The 27990-nt window shown below is 39.5% G+C and overlaps 2 protein-coding genes across 3 annotated transcripts in view; one reads left to right on the top strand and one right to left on the bottom strand.

Moving 5' to 3' along the window:
* zfyve28 (zinc finger, FYVE domain containing 28) overlaps window positions 1-4309 on the bottom strand; it is a 74249-nt gene extending 69940 nt beyond the window's left edge. For both annotated transcript variants that reach the window (XM_057858964.1, XM_057858965.1), the window contains exon 1: window positions 3869-4309. In XM_057858964.1, the coding sequence (XP_057714947.1) occupies window positions 3869-3904 (36 nt within the window). In that variant the 5' untranslated portion in view covers window positions 3905-4309. The remainder of the gene's footprint in view (window positions 1-3868) is intronic.
* Window positions 4310-6381: 2072 nt separating this feature from the next.
* On the top strand, window positions 6382-27907 carry LOC130930638 (cilia- and flagella-associated protein 99-like). Its single transcript, XM_057858621.1, has 16 exons — window positions 6382-6627; window positions 6706-6834; window positions 9864-10005; window positions 10111-10205; window positions 10268-10374; window positions 10444-10603; window positions 12484-12564; window positions 12635-12703; window positions 12770-12856; window positions 17992-18077; window positions 18173-18377; window positions 18459-18603; window positions 18676-18827; window positions 23294-23499; window positions 27207-27408; window positions 27486-27907. The coding sequence occupies exons 2-16, from the start codon at window positions 6721-6723 to the stop codon at window positions 27606-27608; spliced, it is 1974 nt and encodes a 657-aa protein (XP_057714604.1). The 5' UTR covers window positions 6382-6627; window positions 6706-6720; the 3' UTR covers window positions 27609-27907.
* Window positions 27908-27990: the final 83 nt, after the last annotated feature.

Here is a 27990-nt window from a genome sequence, read left to right as displayed (position 1 = left end):
TATAGAAACATTTTATTTTTAAAAAAAAATTAAGTTGCTATTTTGGGCAAAAATAAAAAACACAATTTACATTGATGGGCGAACATGTAAAACATTGAATGACCCTGCTCTCATGTTGTGCAGAATATCCGAAGCATGTTTCCTCGAAACTGAGCAATGATTTACAGATTATGATGATGTGAAATACTAATCTTGAGCATGTGGACTTATTTCATGCTGTGTGGACTCATTCCACTGAATTTAATGCATGCTGAGAATTAAACTGGCGAGTACCCTGCCTAACTTTAATTTTAAATATTATTTAATCATTCGATTTTTAGTCAGGTAAAACAAGTTTTCATTTGTTTGGTTAGATATTTTTACGCAAATGTTCGTCTGTGCTCCTAAAGTGGGTAGATTACATCAATGTACCATACAAGTGTTGCACAAGACTTTCAATAGAACTGTTACTCACACAGCAGTCACTATAAATAGAACAAGCTAAGAATTACTGTAAAGCAGTAGACCACGTAGATAATTCTTAATCGACCTCTGGTGAAGAAACACTTTCTGGGAAAATGCAGTGATAATACAGCATATATAAATTATATATCGATATCCCTGCTACATACCTGTGCATTCAAAGGCCTGCATTAAGCAGTTGATATTTCCTACTTTTTTTTCTACACCTATCAAATGTGCTGCAGCTTAACAAAGTACCCCTGACCTGCTTTGCTTGCAGGATCTGAAGAATTACAGCAAATCCAATAACCCCTGACACCAAAAGAAATGCAGATTTAGAAGAGCACAAGTAGAAGTGTGGACCAAAAAAATCGTCATCAAAGCAGGATTTAAATACACTAAAGTCTAAAAATTACTCATTAAACTAATGCTTCTTAAAAAAGCGGTCATTCATTCACACTATAGGTTAAAAATGGGAGAACTTGGACAACATTTCCTCATTTATCATTGCTACAAAGGTTTTTAAGATTCGGAATTGGAACCAAAGTTGCCGTACAGTTCAAATATTTTCGGGAATTCCTACCATCGTCATGTTATGACGGCTGAGTGACTTATTGTGACATTTTGTGAAAAGACAAAGCAACGGCGGTAAAACAAAAATATCCAGCGGATATACCTTGACGTAAACAAGCGCTCATTGTACTGTTGCAAGAATAAATATGGGAAACCTAGTTTAGAAGCACTTATCATACATGCCAACAATGCATCACTCACAGAAGTTTGAAGGGTTTACGAAATCATTTCTAAAAGCCTTATTATTCACCCTCCTTTTAAGATGTTTATTGACCCTTCTTATAAAGGTGAATGTTTCAACATTCCTCCTGACTGTTATGCAGGTCTGATCTGAAACTAAAGTAAATGTTTGATGGAAGTTACTGCTGCCAAAGGAGGCACCAGTTATTAAATCCAAAGGTTCAAATATTTTTGCCAACTCACATGTTGACCTTTACATTGTTGTGTTCAGTAAAAACATGGAAACAAATGTGTGATCAACAACAACTTATATCCTTATGTGGGCCAAACCGGAGCACAGCTATCTTTTATCCATGTGAGACGTCAAGTCAGCTTCTCAGTCATACAAGGAGACAGTACAGCCAGACCCAATGCTGCCACTACAGGGCAGTGTATCCTCCATCATTAAATAACCCACGTGTTTCAAATTAATTTCCATTTGTGTCAAGCTATTTTTAAGTTCTAGTTAAGTTTTAAGTTAGTCTAAACTGTAAGTACTGATAGGATTTTGAGTTTTTGCAGAGGTTCAAAATAAATGTATGATACCTGCTGTATTGGAGCACATTAGGGACCAGTGCTACTTGATGTTTTATTCAGCAATGACTACTGAGCTAAAACTGACAGTTAGCTTTATTATGTTTTAATTTTACACACTCATCACTCTACAGCGCAGTGTTTTTACAGATTAAATAAAGCCTGTATGTAAGATACGTTAGCCACGCATCGACAGTGGTCATAATCAATAGAAACCTAGCACTCCGAAGGGCTAACATTACGTGAGCGAGTGACAGTAACGTTATATTTATTAGCCATGAGAAGTCTACTGCTTAAGGATGGCGGCTGTTTTCTAACGCTGCCCAGACGCGGTTGAGTCTGTCATTCGCATCTAGTCCTAAATGCATGCGATATCTATGAGACGCATCGGACACTACCTGCTAGCACACTAGCATCCTGCGGGCGTAGTATTTAGCAACATCGGCGTATTTTGTAGCGGCTGTCGGCTGCGGTAAGTTTTTTTTTTTTTTTTTTTATTGCTTCTTCCTCTACGCACGTGACGTCAGCGTGTTGTCCCGCGTTAAAAGTAGTCTAGGCAAAACGTGATGCTTAGAGCTGGCAAAATTAAACGATTCCTCGAGGTGGATAAAATTACTCGGATCAGTTTTTAAACTCGAGTTACTCGAGTTGCTCGAGTATTCGTTTCAGATCTAGTCAGAACGGAACTCGTTAATAAACCTGGGACTACCTGTAGTTGGAACTTGGAAACCTTTTTTTTTTTATCAATTTATTCTTTAAGGGAAACTTTCGAATTTTACAGACGAAAATATTGAGTAAACGTAGACTAAAAATAAACAAAGACAAACACATTTTGAAGTGACTAAGACTAATAATAAGTATTATCGTCCAAAAGACTTCAACGATTAAAAGGGCTGCCAGAAACAACCCTGCATCCAGGGGCGTTGCCGGGGGGGGGGGGGGGGGGGGGGTAGTGCCCACCCACAGACGCGCTCTACCCACCCAAAGAAAACTGGATGCAGTACTAACGGCAGTCTGGACACCGCGTTTGGTATCCCATTCATATTGTACTGATGCGTTCTGAGTTTTAACCTTTGTGTTGTTACCTCCTCTTTCACCTTAAAAAATAAATAAATGAAATAAAAGAAATTAAATGTTGGTTTTGTTCCTAGGGACGCTACACACATTTACGCATATTTTTTTTTTTTTTTTACATTTGATCAAAGTTTTCACCAACGTTCACCTGGCTGTTGAGTTAGGTGAGTTTTGAAGCGTTCTGACGGGGTCAAAGTAGGGCTCAAAGCATCGGCGTGACAAAGAATGACTGCTAGGGGGCGCTACACAGTGTATTTGGAATTTGTCTTTATACGGTATCTAAGATTGCACCTAGCATTCTAAGGGGGTCAAGTTGAGCTCAAAGGGGCTGCGGAACAAAGAATAACTATAATAATAATGATCAAACCGATGAACCACAATAGGTTACCTTAAAAAAAACATTTTCACCTGCATATCCATACTGTTCAGTTATTGATGTGTTCTAAGTCAAATAAAATAAAATCAACTTTTGTTTAGACCAAATCACAACAACAGTCATCTTAAGGAGGAAACAAAACATGTTTAGGTTGCAGTAGCCCTACGCTGGATTTCCACCTAATTGAGCATTGTAGCTTTTACCCCCAGGTAAGACTAATGCCCACCTAAACCTGGCATCCAGGAAACACCACTGCCTGCATCAGTCCTTTTAAAATCAAACCAAACGTTGACTTGAGGTCAAGTTTGCCCATCTAAAGGTTTTAAAAGCATTAGTCCACTAATACGTGAGACAATTAAAAAGTGTAGGAGGGGATTTGGGGATTCACACAAACATGTTTACCCCAGTGTGGCTCTTGAACAAAAGGGGTCAACAAAAACAACCATGTTGGGGCGGGGGGGGGGGGGGGGGGGTCTCCGGCTGCAATATGTCAACGTCAACACTACACCGGCCGGCTAACATTAGCAGATGCGTGATACGAGTGATGTTGTGGGCTAGCCGAACGGAACCGCACTGAACCGCCACTCGGGAAATCCAAACAAAACAGCAAAAACACAGATTGACATGACATGCAAATTGCACGGAACTTACCTTGGGCTTGTATAGCCACTTTCGAAAGCGGTTCATCGTTACCTCGCCACCTTCCTTTTGTCACCGAGCGCTCGTCTTCGTCAGCGGTGGTACCTGTGCGTCCTGACAGCCTCGCTCGGCTGCTAAGCTAGCTAGCGACGGTGGCTGGCGAGACGGTAAAAATAGAATCTAACAGAGAAGTTATCCTAAATGCTACAAAATGGCCCTGAAGACAGAGAGACGGCGGGGATATCCAGAGACAACGACTTGTTTCCTCATTTTGTCGTCCTGCGGGGTTGGTCGCCTGTCTCCCCCGTCCTGGTTCTGGCTCTGGCTGCCACTTCCTAACTATTCCCGAGCACGCAGCGAGTGCACTGACCGACGTCTGACTCTGCGCCGCCGCCGCCGCCGCTTCGCGCACGTCCGACCTTAGTTGATGACAGTCACGTTGACAACATTCACCTCCCACTTTCACAGGAAGTGATGCATTCAAGTGCGCAAACATAAAATCGGACATCACAACAACCTAGTAGATTTGGGAAACAATGTACAGGGCAATCGACTATTTTCGGTCAATAAAACAAAATTTAACCTAAATCCAGGGGTGAAAGTGGATAGAATTTCTTGCTGGAACTCCCCGACTTGAAGGTCGCCACGGAGCCAGAAATCTTATTCATTTATTAATTTTTTTCTTTCATTTGGAGGGGGGGCAGGGGGGTGGTCAAACTTCTTAAACTACTGAAATGCAAAGAAAACTGCTTTAGCACAGTTATTTCTATAACACAAACAAAAACTGATTTTCATTCAAAATTGTATTCTTTCGATGATTTGCAAAATAAAAGTTAACAAAAACAGCAATAACCCCAACCTCCATCTGCTCATTTTTATTTTCCCTCATTTCCTCACATACTAAATGCCAAATCTCAATTTTAAGTACTTAAGAACATAGGATGTATTTTAAAATGGAATCTAATGTAAACATTTACTTTGTTTTAATAATAAAGATAAGTAACATACATTCAGAAAAATAAGTACAAATGACTTATATGAACCTCCCCATCAGAGCAAATAAAACTAAATATGATAAATAAGCCTCCTCAACTCGTTTGTTGCTCTAAAGATTTGATGCGTTTTATGGTACTTTGCCCTTTTTTTGTCACATCAATTCAACAACATTTTTTTTTTGCTGTTCCAGAAAACATGCACATTTGAACCAATCAGAGCTAACGATCTTTACTGATCACATGTCAGTATGTCAGCCAATTGAACCAATAAATGAGTCCAGGCATTTTGCTTTGTTGCGTGCTTCCGCACATTGACGTGACTCATCATCGTCAGACTCAGATAACTGCAGGAGATGGGAAACCTCCATGCCGTCCGTGGAATAAAACAAATAATAAATATTGGTGGAAACGGATTACGCTACACAAGCACTTTATTATGCTTGTTGTTAAAACTTGTGTATGTAAATCTGATGTTGGTAGATTTTTTTCTTCTTGGAGATGAAATGCATGTGTGGCAGCTTAGCATTTATTTATTTATTTTTTAAGTAGCGTTTTGACAGTTGCCGTCATATTTTCGGAATCAAACCACCGTGTACCGTAACAGCATTCCAGCCCTGAATCTTATACCGGAACTGCGTTCTGGCCCTGAATCTTATACCGGAACTGCGTTCCTGACCGTTCTGGCCCACTTTCACCCCTGCCTAAACCCATAACCCAAATAAACTTAACCTAAAGTTGGCTTCCACATACGTGGACATCAAATTTGGTATAGCTACTCATGTAAATTCTAATGATATTTATGTTTTTTATATATATTTTTTTAATGTTGATAAAAACAAAAATAGTTAAAATAAAACACAGAAATACAATCTGATTATACCCCCTAACACTCATAGTATTCAACTCATTGCCCACCACTGATGTCTAATTTTATTGAAACTGTGAAGATTGCCTATGAATGCTCAGGTTTCAGTGCCACTGATGTCGCTAGACATTCAATCCATTTACTGAAAAAGTAGTTCATTCGCCCTCTCCCAGTCCAGGTGGACTGGACGTCTAGCTCCGTCAATGTCAGCCATACAAAGGTTTAAAAATGTGTCGGTGTGATGCGTATGAGCGCCCGGGCTCACATGCTATTTTTTCCTGTTCAACCTATGTGATTTTTTATTTGCGATGTGAGAAGACTACACGGAAAATATGTTTTTGTGTACAGTATAGGATCAAGAAAAATCAGATTAGTTTAATCAGATTTAGGCAGACAGACGATACTTTGTGAGCTTCTGCATGCGGTCGTGTTTATAGTAATCAGCTTTTCTCTCCTAAAGGCCCCCTAAAGTGAAGTGAGCTTCCAACAATTAAACTTGAGAACATAAATTCCTTTGGATTATATAGGATTTTTTATAGGATTTTTTAACTTTATAAATTCCGATGAACATGGAAGGCAGCACACGGATAACACCGACGTCACTACACATGACGTCATATTTGTTATGGCAGCATCGACTGTCAAAGCAGTTAACAAAGAACCAGAATGTTGACACCCTGCAAATCCAAAAACCCTCGTATTAAGATAAAATGATCATACTGCAAAAATAAAAATAAAAATTGGTCATTTTCGAGGGAATAATGGCCTTCCGCATTCTTTGAGATTCATGTTTACGCGTTTGTCGCCACGCGACCTGTCACCAAGGCAACGTGTGGAAACCAAGACTAAAAGACGGTTAAATTCAATGTAGTCTTGTGAAAAATAACAGCACGAGTGTATATAGGCCTAATGTAAATATTCATTGTTTGACATCTAGCCTATGTAACTGAAGCACAGAAGATGAGAATATTTTCATAACGTTTTTGCAGTTGCCTGGGTGTAAAATGGAAGAAAGCTATGGATCACTCCTCAAGAAAGCCAGTGCTCTGATTGATCAGTTTGCTGCAAGCAAACAGACTCTGGACGACTTTATTGAAGATGCTTCCAAAAATCTGAAGGTAAGTCAATATGATAAGATTTTAAATGGTCACTGAGTTTGGTTGTTGCAAATCACAGTTTTGGTACTTATTAATAAATAGAAAATTTGGAAAAAATTGTAGCACTGCATAAATTTGAGATCCTAGGATTTAAAATGTTTTTACCAGTACGTACTCTTCATTGTGCCAAAATATATTACTAATGGCTGATTCTCATGAAAGCTATGCAATTTTGAAAAATGAAGGACATTAGCTAGTTTAAAATAGCAGAACGCTATGATTACTCAGTCATTTTTTTTCATAAACATGTTGAGCGCTCTAATATTTTATTTATAGTAAAATATCTCATTCATTAATGGCATGGAATATTACACATGGAGAAGTTAGCATCTAAACTTAAACTGTTAACAACATTTCAAAAAAGCCAATTTTACCTTGTAGCCATCTTTTGTCTTGCCTTCTTTCTGGTGCATTATGGGATTCAAAAATACACTGTGATTAAGACAGGACCCTAAACACGGTGCAATAGCAATGAAAGCTGCATGCTTGTCCACTAGATTTCCCCCCAATATTTTTAATACAAAGTAAAAAAAAAAAAAAGTGTTGTTTTTGGAAGCCCTTTTAATTTTTGTCTTAGTCTTTTAGACAATATTACTTATGAGTCATATTTAGTCATTTCAAAATGTGTTTCTCTTCGTCTAGTTTTGTTGACACAAACTCAGACAAGTTACATCTAGTTTGCTAAATACTTTTGTCTGTAAAATTCAAAAGTTTAACCCCAAAAAGTAATAAAATTTTGGAAGGTATTTGTAATGAACACTGACACACGAGCACATATTATAACATCTACAAGCATCTACAAATCTATCACGGGATAATACACGCTCAGCAAGAAAACGGTACATTATTTTCAATTAATTATACCCACCTAGACGCCGCGAACTGTATGTAAATAAGGTTTTCTGTGATTTTAAGAGGACGCTCGCCATTACCAATAACCTAATGAGAACGTGAATGCTATGTAACGCTACGAGTTACATTTAGTGTGTGATGATCACTCAGCACAGACCTTTAAAGGATAAAGCAACATTGCATATTCTCTGTTGCCACGATAAGAAGACTGTGTCTCAAAACAAGCAATTGGGAGACTGGAGAGGACACTAGTGTATGAGTTGGAGGGGGGAGGGGTGCAGCACGTCACGTGAGTGACACAACCAGACAGCTACGTTGCAGGCTAACTACACATTAAATGTCACATTGTGAACGTGACGGAAACTAAGGCACATTATGGTTTCGTTCTCGTCTCGTCATGCGAAAACTAGCATTCGTGACGTTATGTTTTAGTCTCCCAAGAACCGTTTTTAGCTCATTATCGTCATCTTTGAAGAAAAAAACACTGTAAGAAACCATGATAGCTTATCATAATCTGCTAAATCAGTGGTCTCCAACCTTTTTTGCAGCACAGACCGATGTGATGGTTAGCCTTTTTTGCATGGACTGGCAATGTGTGTCAGAAAAATACAGTTAGATACAGTTAGATATAAAATAACACGACTAGGCTAAAAACAAACAGTGGCCTCTCCAAAAACTTTTGTTTCTCTCTTTGTTTCTGCTTTCAAAAAATTCTAAAGGCTTATCTATTATTCCAGGGTGCTTAGTCTCTATGTGCTGAAGCAACTTTGAAGTCTTCATTGCCTTGTTTTCTAGGTTTTGGTCACATATTATACAGAGTAGACTTAGCTCCTGAGTAACACCTGATGAGGCAAACCTATATTTTAGGTAGGATTCCTGGTATTGTCTGTGAAAAGAAGTTTTTGTTTTCTTGGAGGCTGTAGGCTCCTCTTCTGGATCGTCAAGTGGCCTTTTCCCCTTCAAAAAATCTGTCCAAGGACCTCTATTTTTCAAGTGATCTTCACTAGAGTGTGGGCTTAATTATTTCCAGCAACAAATCTGATGCACCGACGTCATACTTCATTATCGAGGGGCACAGGACGGAATGCGGTTGGGAATAAATTATTTATTACTTCTGTGTGGCCCAGTAGCAAATACAGTGAACACTTACGCCTTCATCAGAGTCTCTGGTGAAGAGGGAAGTGTTTGCCGAAACATGTCAGGTAATTAAACCACCTACAACTATTGTCTGGGATTAAAGAAAAATTCAACTGATCTATAAGTAGAAAAAATGAACTCAATACGACGATTATTCAATGTGTTTCATTTATTAGGAGAAAGCAGCCAACAGGAAGGGTTTATGGGGGATAGAAAAAATGAGAGGAGAGAGAAACAGAAGAAGCACAAACAACAACAAGAAATACATTGAATGCCTACACTAACTATGAATATGTTGGTGCTATCGTTTGCTATTTGTATTCCCGCTTGACATCATGTGGGGGGCCTGATGACCAAGGAGAAAGATTCATAATTGGGTGAAGTGTGCTCAAATCCGCCGTGTGAGGTGTAGAACCCAGTATTTGTGTGAATCCCTTGTGAGTGTGGATATGTGGTATCCTATTCTATGCTGCCTGATCGGTAATCCTGACACCGAGTTTCTCTACGTCAGTGTGACTAATTGCACCTAGTCATGCGTGAATCCCATCAGACATGCGATAGTCCTCCAGACAAGTAGAAATGCTGCACGGGAGCCGCCCCAGGACCACGGCACTTCCCCAGCCAATCGGGGGGAGTGAGCCAGCGCAGCCCATCCCTCTTCCCGCAGCAACAGCAAGAGGGCCGCCGTCATCCCCCCGGAATCCATGGTGGTCCCCCAGACCATTATGTCATGAATTTACGAATCTAAAATTAATTTTTAAAAATCCTTTGGTAACAAATGGTTGACTGGGCCACATAATAGACATAACCATCTCTCAACTAAAAAAGTATTTCAGGTCATCATGACTATATCCCTAAAATCTTTTATAATTTAGGTTAGCTTCATGAGACTCACCCTAATGTACTTAAGTAGATAGATGTCCTTGCGTTTTACATTGAACTCAAAATGTAATGTAACATGATTGACCTTAAAATGATACTTTTTTGCAATTGTATTCCAGGATATGGAACTTCAGCATAGGGAGTTTGTGATCGTTGTTGTCTCAGGATGTATTGAGCAAAAGAAAGCGCTGGACGTGATCATCAATCCTTACTTATGCCATGAAGGAAAAACACAAAAACATTTTCGTAGCCAATTTGCCAGTAAGTTAACGGATCATCTGTTTTGGGGTTTTTTGAAAGAAAAAAAATCTTTTTTTTTTTTTTTTTTTTAAAACTTACCTTGCTTTGTGTTTACATTGCTTTCAGCGATGTGTTATCTCACTATATTCCACTTCGATGACCTCGGACCTGCAGCTTACAAGACCGTCGTCAGATCTCTGAACTCTGAGAATATGCTCACTGTAAGAATATTTCTGCACTGCCTCTACTGTATAAAGTGTATTCATGTGTACTGTGTTTGCAGTTCCTGATGTTCTTCTTTAGTAATCTCACCACTTGGATTCAAAATGAGTTGAATTCTATCTATGATGCCCAATATCTTAAGGACCATTGGATTGACCCATTGTTAAGGTCCAAAAAAAAGAATCCATTAAAACTTTTGAAATGATTCAACAGTTTTTAAAGTCTTTTTCCATTTAGGAGGCGCTCGGAGATCATGACGCTCCTAAGGAAACTTAGCGTCAGAGAGCCCAAAACTCCTTCCAAAACGACGAAGCCTGTGGAATTTTCCTTTTGTAATCGTAAAGTCCCATCTCGACCTCAGCCTGCACCCAGCCCTCTGCCAGAAAAATACGTACCAGTAAGAAGCCATTATTAAGAGAAATTGTATTCACTACAGAGGTTGGGAGAGTAGCCAAAAATCTGACTCGTAGAAGAGTAGCGTTACTTCAAGATAATATTACTCAAGTAAAAGTAGTCATCCGAAAATAGACTCAAGTACAACTAAAAAAGTATCTGGGATAAAGAACATTGTAAGTAACTGCTTAGACTGTGATATTTTTTTAAACAATGGAATATTTCTTTCCTCAGCACCGCATCATCTATATGAACTGTTGTTGTTATACTGTATTATACCCTATTACATGAACATAGTACGTTAAAAAAACATGAAAATGAAACATCTGATCTCATCAAATGAAATGAAAACAACCATATCTCAGATTTTCCGTGGTCTATCGGTACCAAATAAAAACGGGGAGAGCTTGAAATCCGCACTTTTGAGTCATGTTGACGGCAGTGCTCTAAATAGTTTGCTTGGGGCGCTTTAAAGACGCCACTTGATTGAACATGCCAGAGGAATAATAGGACTTCCGACTGCAAGCTTGTGACTGTATAGTGTTGCCGTTGTCTCTGGAACTCGTACCCACAACGCCGCGCGTTTGTTCCTGTTTTGCTTTAATTATGAGGCACACACATTTCAGAATCTGACTCCAATACATATGTATATCACGTTTTACAATCCATTGGGCATTTATTTCAACCATTTAAGCCATTGGTCAAGAAGGAACATTTATGGGGGTTGTTTGTGACTTCCCCTAATTTGATTATCAAAGGCTTGAGGAGACGGGGGGCACCTTTTGTAGCGTATACAGTGCTGGCCATAATTATTGGCACTCCTGCAATTCTGTCAGATAATCTCAATTTCTACCAGAAAATGATTGCAATTACAAATGCTTTGGTACTAATATCTTCCTTATTTTGCTTGTAATGGAAAAACACAAAAGAGAATGGGGAAAAAATTAAATCATTATCATTTTACACAAAACTCTACAAATGGGCCAGACAAAAGTATTGGCACCCTTTGAAAAATCGTATGATGCTTCTCTAATTTGTGTAATTAACAGCACCTGTTACATACCTGTGCCACATAACAAGTGGTGGCAATAACTAAATAACTCACCACATTTATTACTGATTTGTAGCAAGCGACTAGCCCAGCTTGGTTATAAGGTGGGACTGGGCAGTCGGCTAATTTTGAGAATTGCACAGAGACAAAGGCTACTTCACGAGAAAAATAAACGACTGAGGTTTAGGGGGCACACACATACACTCCAGATTCGACTCATTATGTGTTACTTCTGCGTAGGGGCTGCGAGCGGGGGCGTGAATGGCAGCTATTGTTCGTGCAGCTCCTGATGCAAATAATGTGCCGCCTTCGTAAGTTTGTGTCCGTGCTACGCAATCCATGTTGAGAAATGACGGGCGGTACGCACCTCACATGAGGGTGTGTGTTTGCACATTTGGAGGACATAGGGCGCTCTCACAGTGATCCAGGCGGCGGCGCTTGGGAGGGCACATGCATTACTAACATAACAATCGTCATGACTTAATAACCTTGATAAGGGAACTTGCTCAGTCAAGAAGGCATGGGCCAGTGCCTGAGCACCACCTGGCATCTATGTGTGCACGCCACTGCTACTATGTATAACAAAGAGGTGAAATGTAACTCAAATTAGCAGAGTTTCTTCTTCACAAATCTACTCAAGTAAACGTAAAAAGTATGGCGTGCTAAAACTACTCTGAAAAGTAAATTTGTCTCCGAAAGTTACTCAAGTAAATGTAACAGAGTAAATGTAATGCGTTACTCCCAACCTCTGATTTAGTACATTCAAGTTTCTAAACCACAATGAAAACAGATGGTTGAGTTTTAAATTGATGAATTTGTGTTTTATTTTGTAGGTACCAAACAGCATGTACACGTTGCCAAAAGAAGTTCAAACATTACACGTGCTCAAGCAAAGGAACCAACAAAAAGGAGATGTAATCCACATTTTAGCATGATCAAAAAAATCAATTCAAACTTTGACATCCTGCCTGTTTTTGACTAAAGGAACTGCTGGACGAGGCTAATATGTCGCCCTTCAAATGTGCAAAACCACAAAAGTCTGAACAGACAAAGGTATGGATTAGCTTCCGAATTTCGTCCATTGGGGAAAATCACTGACCATCAGATTGTATAATACAGAGGGCGATGGCCAAGATCAAGGAAGAGTTGGACTCCAAACTCAAGTTCAATTCCATTTTTAAAAGTCCTCCTGTTCCGATGACTAAGGTAAGAATGGTAGCTTTAGTGTATGCAGGACCAAAGCTGCCGAAATTAAACATAAATGAATAAATGTGAAAAGAAAATCGACCACAAAAATAAGAAATGAGATTTAAAACCAAAAATCAATTGAAAAATAAATATGGAAAAATAAATACGTTATTTGTGTGTAATAATGTGTGCCTGGTTAAACTATTTGCCTCTTGGTTGGTTATGTAGATGATAGCGGTACGCTAACATGGACGATACTACTTATGGTATTCGCTAACATCAGAGTGACCAAACGTCCTCTTTTGCCCGGACATGTCCACTTTTTACATTCTGTCCAGGGCGTCCGGAGGGGTTTTATAAATTGATGAAAATGTCTGTTTTTTTTGACTGACGATTTTCACAGAATACTACAGTACTGTGCTGCCTGTGACGTGTACCCAAAGAGCCTGCCCAGTTGTTAAGACTTGTGCTCAATACGTATATAATCAAATGCCCATGTACCTAAAAGTGCAATTAAGTCGAAAATACCATTATTCTACTTTGGATACAAATTTGCGCTTGTGTGCGCAGCTTTATCATGGCGTCAACTGTCAATTCTCATTCACAAACAAACCTTCGCCAGTCATGACGACAGGAGCTCATAGGCTATCGGTATGTACACTTGTACACTTGTGACAACTGTTGATTTCTGTTGGAGCTTTGATCTGTAAAATCCCGTTTGGTGTCGCATCGTTGTGCCACCGATGATTGTAAACTTCGATAGCAATGTTTGATTTTTGCCTGGGCTACCGGTGCTAGCTGTCAGTGAGGTAAGCCGCGTTAGGTATCATGGGATATGTACGTGGTTTTCATCTGCTGCGTTTGAAAACATGCTGGTTGAATTGTTTGTCAGTTTATTTCGGTTATTGTTTGTATGCAATCAAGAACATTGAATGGGAATAATAATTGAGTGGGAATAACAATTTGACAACGACAATTGTAGTGGTAGACTTGAGGCTATGGTTTAATTTACATTGTTTCACTGGAAAGAGAAATGAGCTTTTTGTTAAATCTGGATTTTCTACAGAAGCGGTATTATTTAGAACATTGTTTCAGAATATTTATTTGTCAAGTAAGAATGGGAAAGACAGCTATTATTGTGTTCGCCATTACAGAAGAGGCATTTTTTAAAATCACTGTTTAATTCCAGTGTTATTTACATTATTATTTTAGGAATAAAAAAGCCTGTTAGGTAACCTCTGTGAATTTGAATTTGCGTCTTTGGTTATATAGCTATTATTATTATCTTATTCTTTTTTTTTTTTTTTTTTAATTGAATTTTTCTATCCAGACGGAGTAGGCACACTTAAAATATATTAAAGTGATAAGGCATCTTTGAGTGAACTTCCAGTAAAATTTAAATATCTCGAAGCCGAGCCAAGTGTCCTCTTTTTAGAAATCAAAATACAGAATGGTCACCCTAGCTGACATTAACTGCAAATGCTAACCGCTAATACTAATTGTTGACTGCAACAGCTGGCATTGACTACCCGTTAGATTTAGTGATGAGTAGCTTGTTACCGGTTCTGTAGTTTCTTTTACTTGGTCGTGTACAGGCATACAGAGCCCCCTAAAGGGACACTGACAGAACATAGACTTCATAATGTATTGACGGGACACGGGGGCCCCGCGGGGACAATTCATAGGGGGACTATCTCCGTCAAAGCTGACCGAGTGGAAACACAGGCAAACAGCTTTTTACGTCGAAAATTCTTGTAAAAAATGCTTAAATCCCTGAATTCTTTATAGATATGGATGTAAAACATTCTCGATTCGAGGTTAAAAGCAATAAAACGGGCAGTTAGCATTTATTTTACGTAAATATGTCGAATATGCTGCTAGTCTTTAAGCAACTGTGGCGCCACCTTATCACCACAAAGAGCTTTTTATGTTGTAATTCTTGTGAATAAATGCCTAAATCCCATGAATTCTGTATAGATATGGACGTAATAAACGGTATCAATTCTTGGTTAAAAGCAAAAAAAAAAACGGGCAGTTGGCATTTTGTTTTACGTAAATATGTCGAAAGTGCTGCTAGTCTTTAAGCCACTGTGGCGCCGCCTTATCACCACAAAGAGCTTTTTACGTTGAAAATCTTGTGAATAAATGCTTAAATCCGTGAATTCTTAATAGATATGGACGTAAAACAGTCTCGATTCTTGGTTAAAAGCAAAAAACCAGGCAGTTAGCGTTTATGTTACGTAAATATAGCGAAGTATAACACCAATGCTGTAGGAGCTAATTTCTCCCAATGATTTTTACACAACGTTTCAAAATGCATGCATGGTACGAAAAATATAACAATTACCTTTAATCCTTAAACAAATCACTCCTGAGACAATCCTTCCTGTTCGTATGCGGTACAGCTTTTGTACTTTTTCAACCTAAATCCGGCATTAGGTCGCTGCATGTGTTTGAGAAGAACTAAGACCGATTGTGAATGACTGAAGCGGAGTGAGGGACGGACCCCTACGAAAAGGGTTGCCGCAGTGTCTGGGGAATCTGTCCCGTCAATATAATTATGAAGTCTATGGACAGAAATAAAATTAATTTAAACCATCTCACCAGATATTGGTAATGCAGTAATATCTTCATAGGTGAGTCCAAGATTGAAGTAAAGCTCAACAAAATCATGTATTATCATTTGTAGTACGCCGAAACTGCTGATGTCCGATGCACGCCTGAAGTTTGTGACCTATAAAAGGAAACTTTCAGGTGCGCACTAGAAGGTTTCCTCATGCACACCAGATAGTTTCTAGTGCGCATTATATACTATCTGGTGAGCACCAGATGGTTTAAATTTATTATATTTCTGTCGATGCCCCTTTAGGTGCTCCGTATAGGCAGCCATTAGCTGGTCGCTCGATCGCTGCACTTGCATGTTGACCGACTAATTGGTGAATAGTTCTAGAGTCTAGAGACTCTAGACACATAAGACTACCCGTCATTTGAATTAGTTTTGTCTTGTGAATATCCACTGACAATGAAAAAAAAATACGAGAGCAAAGCACTTTTATTTACTGACTGATATTTAATTCAATATATATATTCTTTTATGTATTCACACATTTTTTGTATTTATTTTTTATAAACATTTGTTTTTGTATTTATAGTCGTTTTTATTTGTACTTTGTTGTCTCTGTTGTGCTTATATGATCCTTGGACAAGATTTGTCCGTAAGTATGGTTGTTGTAAAGAATGTACATATTATGTTAGTAAGCGAAATGTTATATTTTTTGTATGAGACGCTTTTTGTTTATGTTTAGTTAACCTGTATAGCGTGCTAAGCTAACGTTGTTGCTAATGCAGTACTTCTCAAATAGTGGGGCGCGCCCCCCTGGGGGGGCGCAGAGCAATGCCAAGGGGGGCGCATGTGACCTCGGGGAACATGTTTTATGTGTTTTTTTTTTGTTTTTTTTTTGCCGTACTGGAATAAAGTGTACTTGCACATCCACTCAGTAGGTGGCAGTGGCGCTCTCATTTTCAGAATGCGCGCAGTATTTTTGAACTAAGGAAGAGCACTCAGCACACACAGACAACAGATATGAAGAGCAGTGTGCCACCGCCGTTTTCGAAAGCCGTTTTCCGACCGGACTCACTCACGCAGCGACCCACTGTCTTGTCCGGTTCTCACGTCGCCGCCTGAGAAGTGCCATTTTCGGCTTGGGATCGTCACGACGACTGCCCTCACCTACGGTTCTACCTCGGCCGCCGTGAATGCGCTTTTTTCGTGCCGTTTGCCTTTTAGCTTTGACTTTTAATACAGTGAGTGATGATGAAAGACCACTGTTTACTGTGTCTAAAAATAATTATAGCAGACAGCAAGAAGCCAAATCAATTAAGACGCCACTTAAAGACATTAGACCCCAATCTCATTGTTAAGCCGCTTGATTTTTTCAGTGAAAACGTGCCGAATATTGCCAACAATCGTCCTGCTTTGTCAGTGTTATATCAGTAAGCCAGTGAGCATTGTTAGCATGTTAATTGAAAAATAACTCCACATCATTGCAAAGGAGGTAAATACTGTGAGCAGCAAAAATAAAAACTGTCCTGTCCAAGGACACCCCCCCCCCCTTTTTTTTCAGATTTGTTTTTTCGGTCAAATTTTTTGGCACATTGTCCTCATGAGTGAATGTTTCTAATCAATTTTAATTTGGTATTATTTACTGATTTTATTACATTTTATATTTCTGTATCAAATGGTCAAAAATGTACCTTGAGTGTATTTTTTAGTTTGGATGTGAATTTTTTTTTTAATTCAGGCAAATTGATGCACATCAAGTCTTCTCTGTTACAAACAAAACAATGTTTATAATAAAGTTATACTTTATTATAAGTTGATCTATGTTACTTTTTTTCTTTATTAGAAAAAAAGGACACAATGTTAGGCAGATGCGTATTTATAATAGTAATTTTATAGACAAATGATACTATTTACAGTGGCGGCAGAGAGTTTGGGGGGGCGCGAAACATTTACGTCTTCCTTGGGGGGGCGTGACAGAAAATAATTGAGAAGCACTGTGCTAATGCAATGCTTGTGTACTTTTTTTTGGTTGTTTTAAGAAGGTCTAAAGAGGACAATGGTTTGAGGCCATTTTATTAATAAATCAGATGAAAAAGGAAGAAGTCTGATTATTAAGGCGTCATTCACTAGCTGTCTAGCTTTGGAAAAAGTAGACGCTTCGGAGTGAGGACAGCATGGACAGATTTAAATGACAGTAGAGTGAAATGCCTACTACAGTCCTTATGTACCGTATGTTGAATGTATATATCCATCTAGTGTCTTATCTTTCCATTCCAACAATTTATTTTACAGAATATATATATAATTCACAGAAAAATATGGCATATTTTATAAATGGTTTGAATTCCGATTAATTGCGATTAATTACGATTAATTAATTTTTAAGCTGTAATTAACTCGATTAAAAATTTTAATCGTTTGACAGCCCTAATATTTTTATATCTAATTTCTTTTTTTTTTTTTGTATTTACAGTCGTTTTTTATTTCACATTTATTTATGTTTAATTTTGGCGAGTTTGGTCATCCATATTTAGCGGGCAATAAATTGTCTGCATAATAATGAACATACACACATACTCTCTTGTGGTAGAACACGTGGCCCGTGAAACTCAACATTGCAACAATAATGCGGCAGAGGGCGCTCTATAACCACCAGGTGGAAGAAGAGCTGGCGAGGTATCGCTTCACAAACTTCAATGAGTAGATATAGGCCCTACATGAGTTATTTTCAAATATGACAATTTCAGATATACTTTTCTCTTTGTTGAAAGGATGGAGAATCTGGTGGAAGGTGCATATGAGCCCTCTGCTTTTCTTCAGTGGCAAAAAGCCATGCGTGACAAAGACCATCAAGAGAAAACTGCAATAAGGGATCAGAGGCGTGCAACGACACTCATGAACCGTTTTGACGTTGCTATAGACCGCACAAAAGCAACAGAATGTAAAAAGAAGGCTGCTCGACTCAAAAAAGAAGAGGTGGGTTTATAAAGAAAGAAATTGTTACATGCTTATTCTAATGGTATATCAAAGCATCACATGTTTTCTGATTTCTTACAGTCATCACAGATGAAACTGAAAATTACACAGAGAAGAATTCAGGAGGAAAAGAAAATTAGAGACAAAGTGCGAGTGTTGTCAGGCAACTTTAAAACCAAACCCCAAAAGGCTAGAGAGGAGGTGAAGAAATTCAAGCAAAGTGTCGGTAAGAAACTGGAAAAGCACTAATGAAGAGGGTTTCCTTTTAAACACTAAAAATTGGGTTCTATCACAACAGTAAAGCAAATCTCGAAGCAAAATCAAAAGCTCTATCTTCAAGGCCGAGAGGAAGAGCAGGCAGAAGTCCACAAGAAGATGAAAGCCATCCGTGAACAGAACACAATCAAATCTGTTCCTCTCATTAGACTCAAATTTGTGGATGACACAGAGGTGAGTTTGAGGACAGCCCAATTCATATCGCTGACAGTAGCTTGATTCTAGAATGATCCGATATGGGCTTATACTGGACTGTCTCAGAAAATTAGAATATTGTGTATTCTAATTTTCTGAGACAGTCCTGTATATTGTTCTATGTAAAGGACGTCAGCCAAGGTCGGCCCCCCACATTTTTACCACGCCAAATCTGGTCCCCTTTGCAAAAAGTTTGGACACCCCTGCTTTAAATGGTGGATTAATGTACAGGACTGTCTCAGAAAATTAGAATATTGTGTATTCTAATTTTCTGAGACAGTCCAGTATATGCATTGATAATATTATCGGGACGTATCTGCATCGGTTTTGCATTAGAATGTATACTGGGTTAGAAATTAATGTGCAAGCCTGCAGCCTTTGTATGTTGGCTGGTCACAGTTTAGCACAGCTGTGCTTACAGAGTGACCTCTACAGGTAGATGTCTCTAAATCTAAATCAAGATTATTGGGATTTGTTAACTGAGGAAAAGGTGCACAAATAAACTGAGCAATAAATGGAAAAATTAACCTGTGCAAAAAGCAAAGCAAAATGCATCTTGAAATTGTCATTGCATTGGCATGTCCTATGGTGGCGTGCCTGTATTTTTAATGCTTTGGTCGCCCCCTAGTGGCTCTTTAATGTAAACTTGAATCCAGTGTATCTCATTTGTTGATTCATTTGGGTTCAACACTTTATTTGACAGTGGCGCCTTGAAGTGCATGTGACAGCATAAAAAAAAAAAATCTTAAATAGCATTATTATGTGAATTAAAATCATATTTTGAGACGATTCAACTACAGCCTATACAACAATTTCTCAAGGAGTAGATGACGAGAAATTAGTCTTTTAATCAGCCGTTTTGCCCCGCCTGTCATTATAACGCTCTAGCGTCCCCAGCAGGATGATGACGTCGGCAGGGTAACAATTTTAGCTGATTTAGAATTCAGCCCATTGAGGGGGAAGATTCAGAACAAGGAAAATGCGACAGAGAGCAGCAAAATGTCATCATTGCTTCAATCTCTCTACTCGGATATTTTTATTGGATATTCTTTTTATCTAAGTATTTTTCCCCAATTGCTAAATAAATGGTATGATCATGACAAATAACAGTCTTGTGCTAAATGGAATATGAAATATTAAAAATGCATTTATTCAGTGCGACAGGGCAAAATTACTGCATAATGGTCAAAACTGCTGACTTCTTAACCTCCCTAACGGTATTTTATGCCACCGGAGTTAGTCCGGCTTTTGTCATTTCCCTGCCCCGACTTCAGAGACGGTCCATGGAGGAAAGAGCGTTATCAAAACAGGAGGCATGACAGCTAGCCGACGTGCTAACACAAACCGAGCGGCTTTTCCAACCCTTTTTCTCGCCTTTCGAAAATGAAAAAATCACACAAAACTACCCTGACTTACGGCGGCGGGGTTGATTGTCTTCACTGATCGGCCAGCCACTGGTGGCGAGCAAGTTACGTCTTGTCGTTCTGCTGGTCCGTCTCGGTGGACAGGGAGCATTGCCAGCCACAAAATGCAAGCCACCTCCTAATTAAAATGTGTGCCATGATCCCAGTATTTGACATAATACAAAACACGTAGTTTACTCACTTCCTCGTCGGTCCAATGGTCCCACAGTTGTCGGACTTGTTTTGGCCATTCTCAGCGGTGAACGGGACCTTTTTGAAACCCGAAAAGGCTCACACGCCTCTCCCTGGTGCAACAACAAAAGCCTGCAGCACACTGGGCTGGCGTGATGCCAAAAATAAACAAATTAATTGGCAAAATCAGCTGAATCCGCAGTCCTTCTGCATGCTATATAGTAAGGGGTGTATTGTGAGATGGTAACCCGGTTGACGTCACATTCGAATTCTTCCTCAATCCAGAAAGTCACTCATTTTCATGACGCGGGATTCAAAAATTTAATAAATAAATCGATCGCTTCCACACACACCCAGGCGGTCTATTTCATTCAGGAGCATAAAATACTGCGTGAAATATGAAATTAAGCTTGAGAACGATAAACCGATACGACCGGATATCCGGTTTTACAGGTGAGAGATACAGCTGTATCAATAGTAAACTTACCATTCGACAGTAATTAGCCATTAAATATTCAATGAACCGATAGTAGGGATAGAATTCGGCTTTCGCGAGCACAAAAATCGGCTTCTAATGCCTAGTTCAATCCATTGCATAATATGATAATAATTTAGCTTTTACCTCACATGCTGCGCTTGTGTCATTCACCACACAGCGCACTTATATTGTGACCACCGTCGTGGTTGCCTCAACTTCCCATTCATTTCGGCAGAACCGCTAGTAGTCATCGTCATTACCCGATCGTCACGGGCGTGTCATAACAACGCAAGAGCTAACAAAACCACTGTAACGCACGCTCCGTAGCGTTTTCTTCACAACCCAAAACGAAACTAGTAGTGGCAATGAAGCAACATGCTAAAACAATAGACAGTTTGCGCACCACGCCAGCGACGTGCAGCGATTGATTTTCAACGCACCCAGGAAAACAAAAGTCGGACTTTGAATGACGAAGGCAGCCAGATCTGTTCGCATGGGACAGAGCTAGTGTGAAGTGTGAAGCGGTACAGAGATCGGGGGTTTTAACCCTGAAAAATAACCCACTACAATGGTGGAAAGGGCAGCACGATCAGCTGGAGATATTGTTTCCACGAAACGCAGTCTACTTAAACATGAACATGTGGATCAGTTGATCTTCCTCCAGAAAAATCTGCCCTTCAAAAGAGATATAGACAGTGATGAGGAATAAAAAAATGTGGAAGCACAGGCATAAGTGAATGACTTTGCTGTGTATAAGGTTAAAGTAATGAATATAGAACTGTCGTCTAAAATGCCATGTTTTTATTCCCCCAGTTATACCAGTGGTAAAGCATAATTTATTATTTATTTATGATAACACTAACAGGTTTAATTCTTTTTTTCAAGAGCTGCTGCATATAATATTTTTAGCATGTAAGATGTTTACGTTGAAAGTTTGCAATTAAATTACTGACCTATTGTGTTAAAAACACCAGGAAATACAGTAATTCAATTTCTGCACTTTATTGTTGTCTGTCACTGGAGTTTTATTTTATTATCAATCCCATCCAACAAAATGACGGTCATATAGTAAGCCTTATTTTTTTTTTCTCATAAAAAATAAAACAACATTGGTATGAAATTTTGTTGTTTAATTTTGCTATTAAAAATTTGGTATTTTTTTATTTTTAAAATACTGTACGAACACACACAACAAATGTTTACTATCGTATCGTTTTCACTTTGTATCGAACCGTATCGTTCTTAAACTATCGAATCGTATCGAATCGCTCGGCCTAAAAAATGTATCGTTTTTTAATCGAAGCGTAACCTGTGTATCTAGATACATATCGAATCGGCTTCATGCGAGAGATTCCCAACCCTAAAATAAACATGCTTTTTGCTGTCATAGGCACTTTATGATAATCATAATTATGACATGACACTTGCCACGTTTACATGGAGCGAAATATTCCAATTACAATCGGAATATTTGTTCAAACCGAATAAATGTGTTCCATATAAACACCTCATTCGGAATGAACAGGCCCAAACCGAATGGAATTTCATTCCGATTCACAGGGGTGGAATATTCCTTTTCCCAAACCGATTAAAGTAAAATTATATCATGTAAACAGGGAAGCGGAATGGTGTCTATTTGCGTTCTTTCTGCACATGCGCCGTACTGATGTGGCGACGTCACTTTATGACGTAAGTAACGTCACTTGCAACATGGCTTCCAAGCACAGCGCACCTAATTGGAGTCCGGCGGAAAGATTGTATTTAATTCAAACTTTAAAAGAATTGAATATAATTGTCGCTTAGACTGGCGTAAAACGAGGAACAGTGAACTATTTTAAAAAGTTCACGAGAGGTTACACGAAGCCGGAATAGACCGGAGCGTTGACCAGATTAGAAACCGGTGGAAAACCAGCTACTACAAGGCAAAAGAGCAAAACAGCAGAAGCGGATACGACCCCACAAACACAACAAGTGGGTTAAAGTTTAAACAGCAGCACTCTGACGATTGATCTCCATGTTTTGCAACGTGACGCTTTGTTTTGATTAATCTGCGCATGTCAGACGGCAGTTGTCAAACGTCCTTTCGGAATAAAGGCAGTCACATGTAAACGCTGGATTGGAATAGATGAAGTGACATGTAAACAGCTGATCTGAAATTTCCATTCGGAATGATTTGAATCGGTATGAATAAAAGTCAGCATGTAAACGTGGCTACTGACATGGGCACTAATAAATGCGTATGACAGATGTCATGAAGTCTCATCCGACAACTTTTGTCACAAACTCCATTAATGTCCAGCTCGGAACTTTTACATCCATTCAAAAGTGAGTGAAAGAAAATAAAATGTTAACAATTTTACCTCTTTTATCAGTTAGCAGGCCATGATCTCCTGGAAGAAATGTCCTGCGCCGAGGTAAAGGAGCGTCTGATTCTCATGAAGGAAGCAGACATAATTGAGCAGCAGAAAAAACGAAACTGCATCCTGGAGGAGAAACATAAGAAGAAGCAGCTGCTGTGGGAAGAGATGGACAACATCAATCTCAGAAGTAGAGTCATGGGAATGGCTGCTACATTCAGGTCAGCTTCATGCGATGGAAGAAAAGCCTGGATGTATGAAATGGTCATTACTAGAAATGCACACTCGAACTCTCAAACAACTGAGACATTTGAAAGCGCTAGTCCTAGTATTAAGCAGTACTTGGGTGTCTTGATAACTTCAAGCCCACGCAATTTTGGAGTATATAGCAACTTGACTTCAACTCGGAATTTGAGTTGATGGGCCGAATACGGAAGACCTCCACCAACAAGCATGCCTTTTCATGAGGAAGGAGAACTCTGAGGCGGACTCTTCTATCTCTGGGGTTGAAGTTTTTTAAGTAGTTAAGAAGCTCCTCTGGATAAGATCCGCCCAGTTTCTAAAGGCTTTAGATCAGGGTTCACCAAATCCGAACTTCGATGCCACCTATCTGTTGTTGTGTTGTTGCTTCTGCAACAGCCTGTGACCCAAATCACAAGATCCAAGATACAAGCGGCCAAAACGGGTTTCAATCCACAGGGTGTCCAGGCTCCCCCTGAAGCCTGAGTTATGCTTCTGCGTTGCGGTGATGGCGAAGCTTCTACGGTGTCAATGAGCATACTCGATAGTTCTGCGGCAAAGGAATGCGTTGCTCTGTAATTCACCACCAAGCCACTAGAGAGGTGTGGCATTGTGTTTGGACAGTTTGGGGGGACACTTGTCGACCTCATCTAGTTTTCTTCCGGTTAGCTCATCAACTTTGAACAACAAATGTTAATCATACTGTAATGTCCGTAACTAAGTGTTGGTCCTTTAAGAGGCGATCAGACTCGGGAGCGGTGACGTAGCGCGAAGCGAGTGGAAAGAACGGGAGAAAGCGAAAGTCAGCGGTCGCATGTTGCGGCAGCCCGCTATTATTTTGTAATTTATTTTATTGTTGCCACAATAAAGTGGGGAAAGCCATCATCGACTCCTTTACTTCTTCCCCCCATCCGTTATCATAAAAAGCACAGAGGAACTCTCAATCAGTGATGATGTATTCAAAATTAAACATCAAAACAACTCTTTTGACACCAAACCTGTGCTTTACTCTTCATTTACTTGAAGTGTGAAATGTAAATAAGTCACAGATTCACAGCAAACATATGTACTCGATAAATGATGAGGTGCACCAACCAAAAATATGACAAAGTGGTAAAAAGCTGGCGGTGTTTGGCCGACTGTGTCACCACTTCAGGTTGTCATTCACTTCCGAACACACACATTCTTGTCTCGGTGGTTCTTCCATTTTTTTTATGCAATCACTGACCTTGCAATATTGGAAATCTTTATAATGTCTTGACAAGATATTGTAGAAGTTGTCTTACTTGCTCTTCGATGATACTCTCGTCGGCTTGGTCCATTTTTACTTGTAGCAAAACAATGTTTGAAAATGGCAGTGATTTCGCGCTAAAACGGAAACAACAGTCTAAGTGGACCAATCACAGTCAATTTGAGCCACGTCACCAGGTGTTGACGCATCGACCAGTCAGAAAATTGTGGAGATGCACGTCAGCCTACAGCGAAAGGGCGTAAATCGGGTCTGCCATGGCGGCGTAGGTCTGCCGCAGAAGGATAACTCAGCCTTGAGGCTGCGTTCAGACTGCAGACTCCAATGGGATTCTTCCTCAAATCTGTTTTGTAGGGTTGACTGTTCACAGTATTTTAAGTAAGGGCGCTTTCACACTAGCACTGTTTGGTCCGTTTTAAACAGACCAGAGTTCTTTTTCTCAGATAGTCCGCTTCGTTTTGTAAATGTGAACGCGCATTTGAACTCTAGTTCGTACCAAACGAACACACTCTGGTCCGCTCAGAAATCGTAGGTCTCTGTCCTCTTTAAGTGCACCCTGCTTTGCTTGTAAATGCAACCAGAGCAGGGTCCACTTTTGCTACTTTATGTACAACATCACAGCGTCGAGCAGTGATGCATCCTTGGAAACAGATGATTTCCAGTGCTCATGGTATTCAAAATCAACAATGGCAAGATGACAGATGATAGATTGTGCTGCGCTTAAGCAGTTGCATTTGATACACCGAATCGGGTTCTACTGTGGCGGTTGTGTTTTGCATGCTGTTGCCGAGCGTACCGTGTAAGAGTGAGAGTGGCATAGACAGGCAAAGTTTTGTGAGTCTCGCTCTCCTGGAAGTGGCAACAATTTGACAGTCCAAAAAGTCACGAAATTGAGAGCAATTCTACGCCTGTGTGACTTGGGGGACCACTGTGAGGCATGGGGGTGGAAACATCATGCTTTGGGGCTGTTTTTCTGCAAAGGGACCAGGGCGACTGATATGTGTAAAGGAAAGAATGAATGGGGCCATGTATCGAGAGATTTTGAGTGAAAATCTCCTTCCATCAACTAGGGCATTGAAGATGAGACGTGCCTGGGTCTTTCAGCATGACAATGATCCCAATCACACAGCCAGGGCAACAAATGAGTAGCTTCGTAAGAAGCATTTCAAGGTCCTGGAGTGGCCTAGCCAGTCTCCAGATCTCAACCCCATAGAAAATCTGTGGAGGGAGTTGAAAGTCCGTGTTGCCCAACGACAGCCCCAAAACATCAGTGCTCCAGAGGAGATCTGCATGGAGGAATGGGCCAAAATACCAGCAACAGTGTGTGAAAAGGTTGTGAAGAGTTACAGAAAATGTTTGGCATCCGTTATTGCCAACAAAGGGTACATAACAAAGTATTGAGATGACTTTTGGTATTGACATAATACTTATTTTCCACCATGATTTGCAAATAAATTTGTTAAAAATCAAACAATGTGATTTTCTGTTTTTTTTTCCACATTCTGTCTCTCATGGTTTAGGTTTACCCATGTGGACAATTACAGGCCTCTCTAATCTTTTCAAGTAGGAGAACTTACACAATTAGTGGTTGACTAAATACTTATTTGCCCCACTGTATTTCTTTGAACATACACAATGGGTATCTGTTGACTGCCTTATCTGATTTTGATTCCCTCTTGTACCAGCTAAAGCCAGTGCTCAAGGTCGTAACTCGAAATGTTTTTTCGTGGAAAATCACCAGAGTTGGGCTGTAATAAGTTTCACTTCTGTTTTCATAGTAGGTGTTGTTTCATCGTAAGTAACGCCCTTTCAACAAAGCATATAGAGTCTTGTCGTATACTACCTTATTGTACTTCTGCGAGATCACAGCCTTTGACTGTGCCACATTTATATCCCGGATATATATATCTTGTTCATAAAGTCTTCGAAGCAGGCAATCCTTGGCTGAGTCTGATTCTTTTCTCTTATTTGAGCTATCTATTGATGCTTGTCTTGGGGTTCAAAAGTGAACTTTCCTGACACAGGCCCAGATCTGATTTGGACACTTGCTACAAATAGTGTGAACAGTCAGCACTAAAAATCAGATTTGAGGAGGAATCCTATTGGAATCAGGTATGCCTGCAGTCTAAACGCAGCCTATGTGGTTGTAATTCGTCTCGCAAAAATCAGATTTCTCTGCTTTGTGACTGTTCAGACTACAAAAGAGCCATCCAGTTTCAATCTGGATGGGCTAAAAATCGGATTTTGACTGCCGCTGCCAGTCTGAGCAAGGCTAAAGTAAAGTAGCTCGGGGAGAGTCTGGCCGGTGCAAAGCAGGAAAAGACTGATATAATTTTGTATTTGTTATGTGAAACACTTTGTGAATTTGTCTGCAAAAAATGCTGTAAAAATAAAGTTGACTTACTTACATACCTAAATTGTTGTGTTTTAACATTGCAGGAAAGAAGAGAAAAGGAAAGCCATTCTTAAAGTGCAACAAACTCGGGAGGAGACAGCCTTGGTTCTGCAAAAGAAGTTTGAAGAGAAAAAGCAAGAATATCAAAAAGTGATGAATTTTCTCCGCAATAAGGAGGCGGTGGAAAACAAAGCAGGAGGGGAAAGTCAAGGGCAACAAACACTCTTAAAAACACAATTTCAAAAAGTGAGTAGAAAGTGCCCAAAAGGGAATGTTGTTACTTTGCTCATACGGCAAACTTGTCACTGTCCTTGTTTAAACAGGCTGGATTGAAGAAGATAAACTGGGAAGACCTGGAAAACAATTTACAGGAATACATTGAGAGAGGAGACTCTCAAGTTGTATCTCAGAAGAAACAACTCAAAAAAGAAATGTGTCCAAAATAGTCTTTACACATGTCCGAAACTTGGGTTCTATTAGGGTTACATGGCAATGACCAGTATATACATGACAATGTGGGTGAGGAGAGCTCGTCATTCCATCTTTTATTGCTTCTCATCCACTTGAAGAACAATTTGAAAATATTGAACATGGAGCCGAGATCTTGTCGGAAGATCGCCACGACTTGGAATAATCCTCCAGGAAAGCAATGTGGCAGAAAAGTGCCAGTCAGTCATTAGAAGTTAGGGCTTAATGCCCCTTTACACTCCAAATACTGTATGTTAATAAAAACTTGACCAACACACTTGTTTGTTTTGTTTTTTTAAATACATTATAAAAATAATGTTTTTTCTTTAAAATCTTTTTATAGTTAAAAAGTTACTAGTT

The sequence above is a fragment of the Corythoichthys intestinalis genome, chromosome 15 (assembly GCF_030265065.1).
Source record: "Corythoichthys intestinalis isolate RoL2023-P3 chromosome 15, ASM3026506v1, whole genome shotgun sequence".
In the NCBI taxonomy this organism is placed as follows: domain Eukaryota; kingdom Metazoa; phylum Chordata; class Actinopteri; order Syngnathiformes; family Syngnathidae; genus Corythoichthys; species Corythoichthys intestinalis.
The sequence above is the reverse complement of the archived record's forward strand: the minus strand, read 5'-3'. Positions and strand labels throughout refer to the sequence as shown.

Excerpts from the sequence above, each read along its gene's own strand:
- LOC130930638 (XM_057858621.1), top strand. The coding sequence starts at position 6,721 with ATGGAAGAAAGCTATGGATCACTCCTCAAGAAAGCCAGTGCTCTGATT. Across the intron at positions 6,835-9,863 it reads ATGCTTCCAAAAATCTGAAG|GATATGGAACTTCAGCATAG; the intron begins GTAAGTCAATAT and ends ATTGTATTCCAG. Across the intron at positions 12,857-17,991 it reads CTCCTGTTCCGATGACTAAG|AACACGTGGCCCGTGAAACT; the intron begins GTAAGAATGGTA and ends CTCTTGTGGTAG.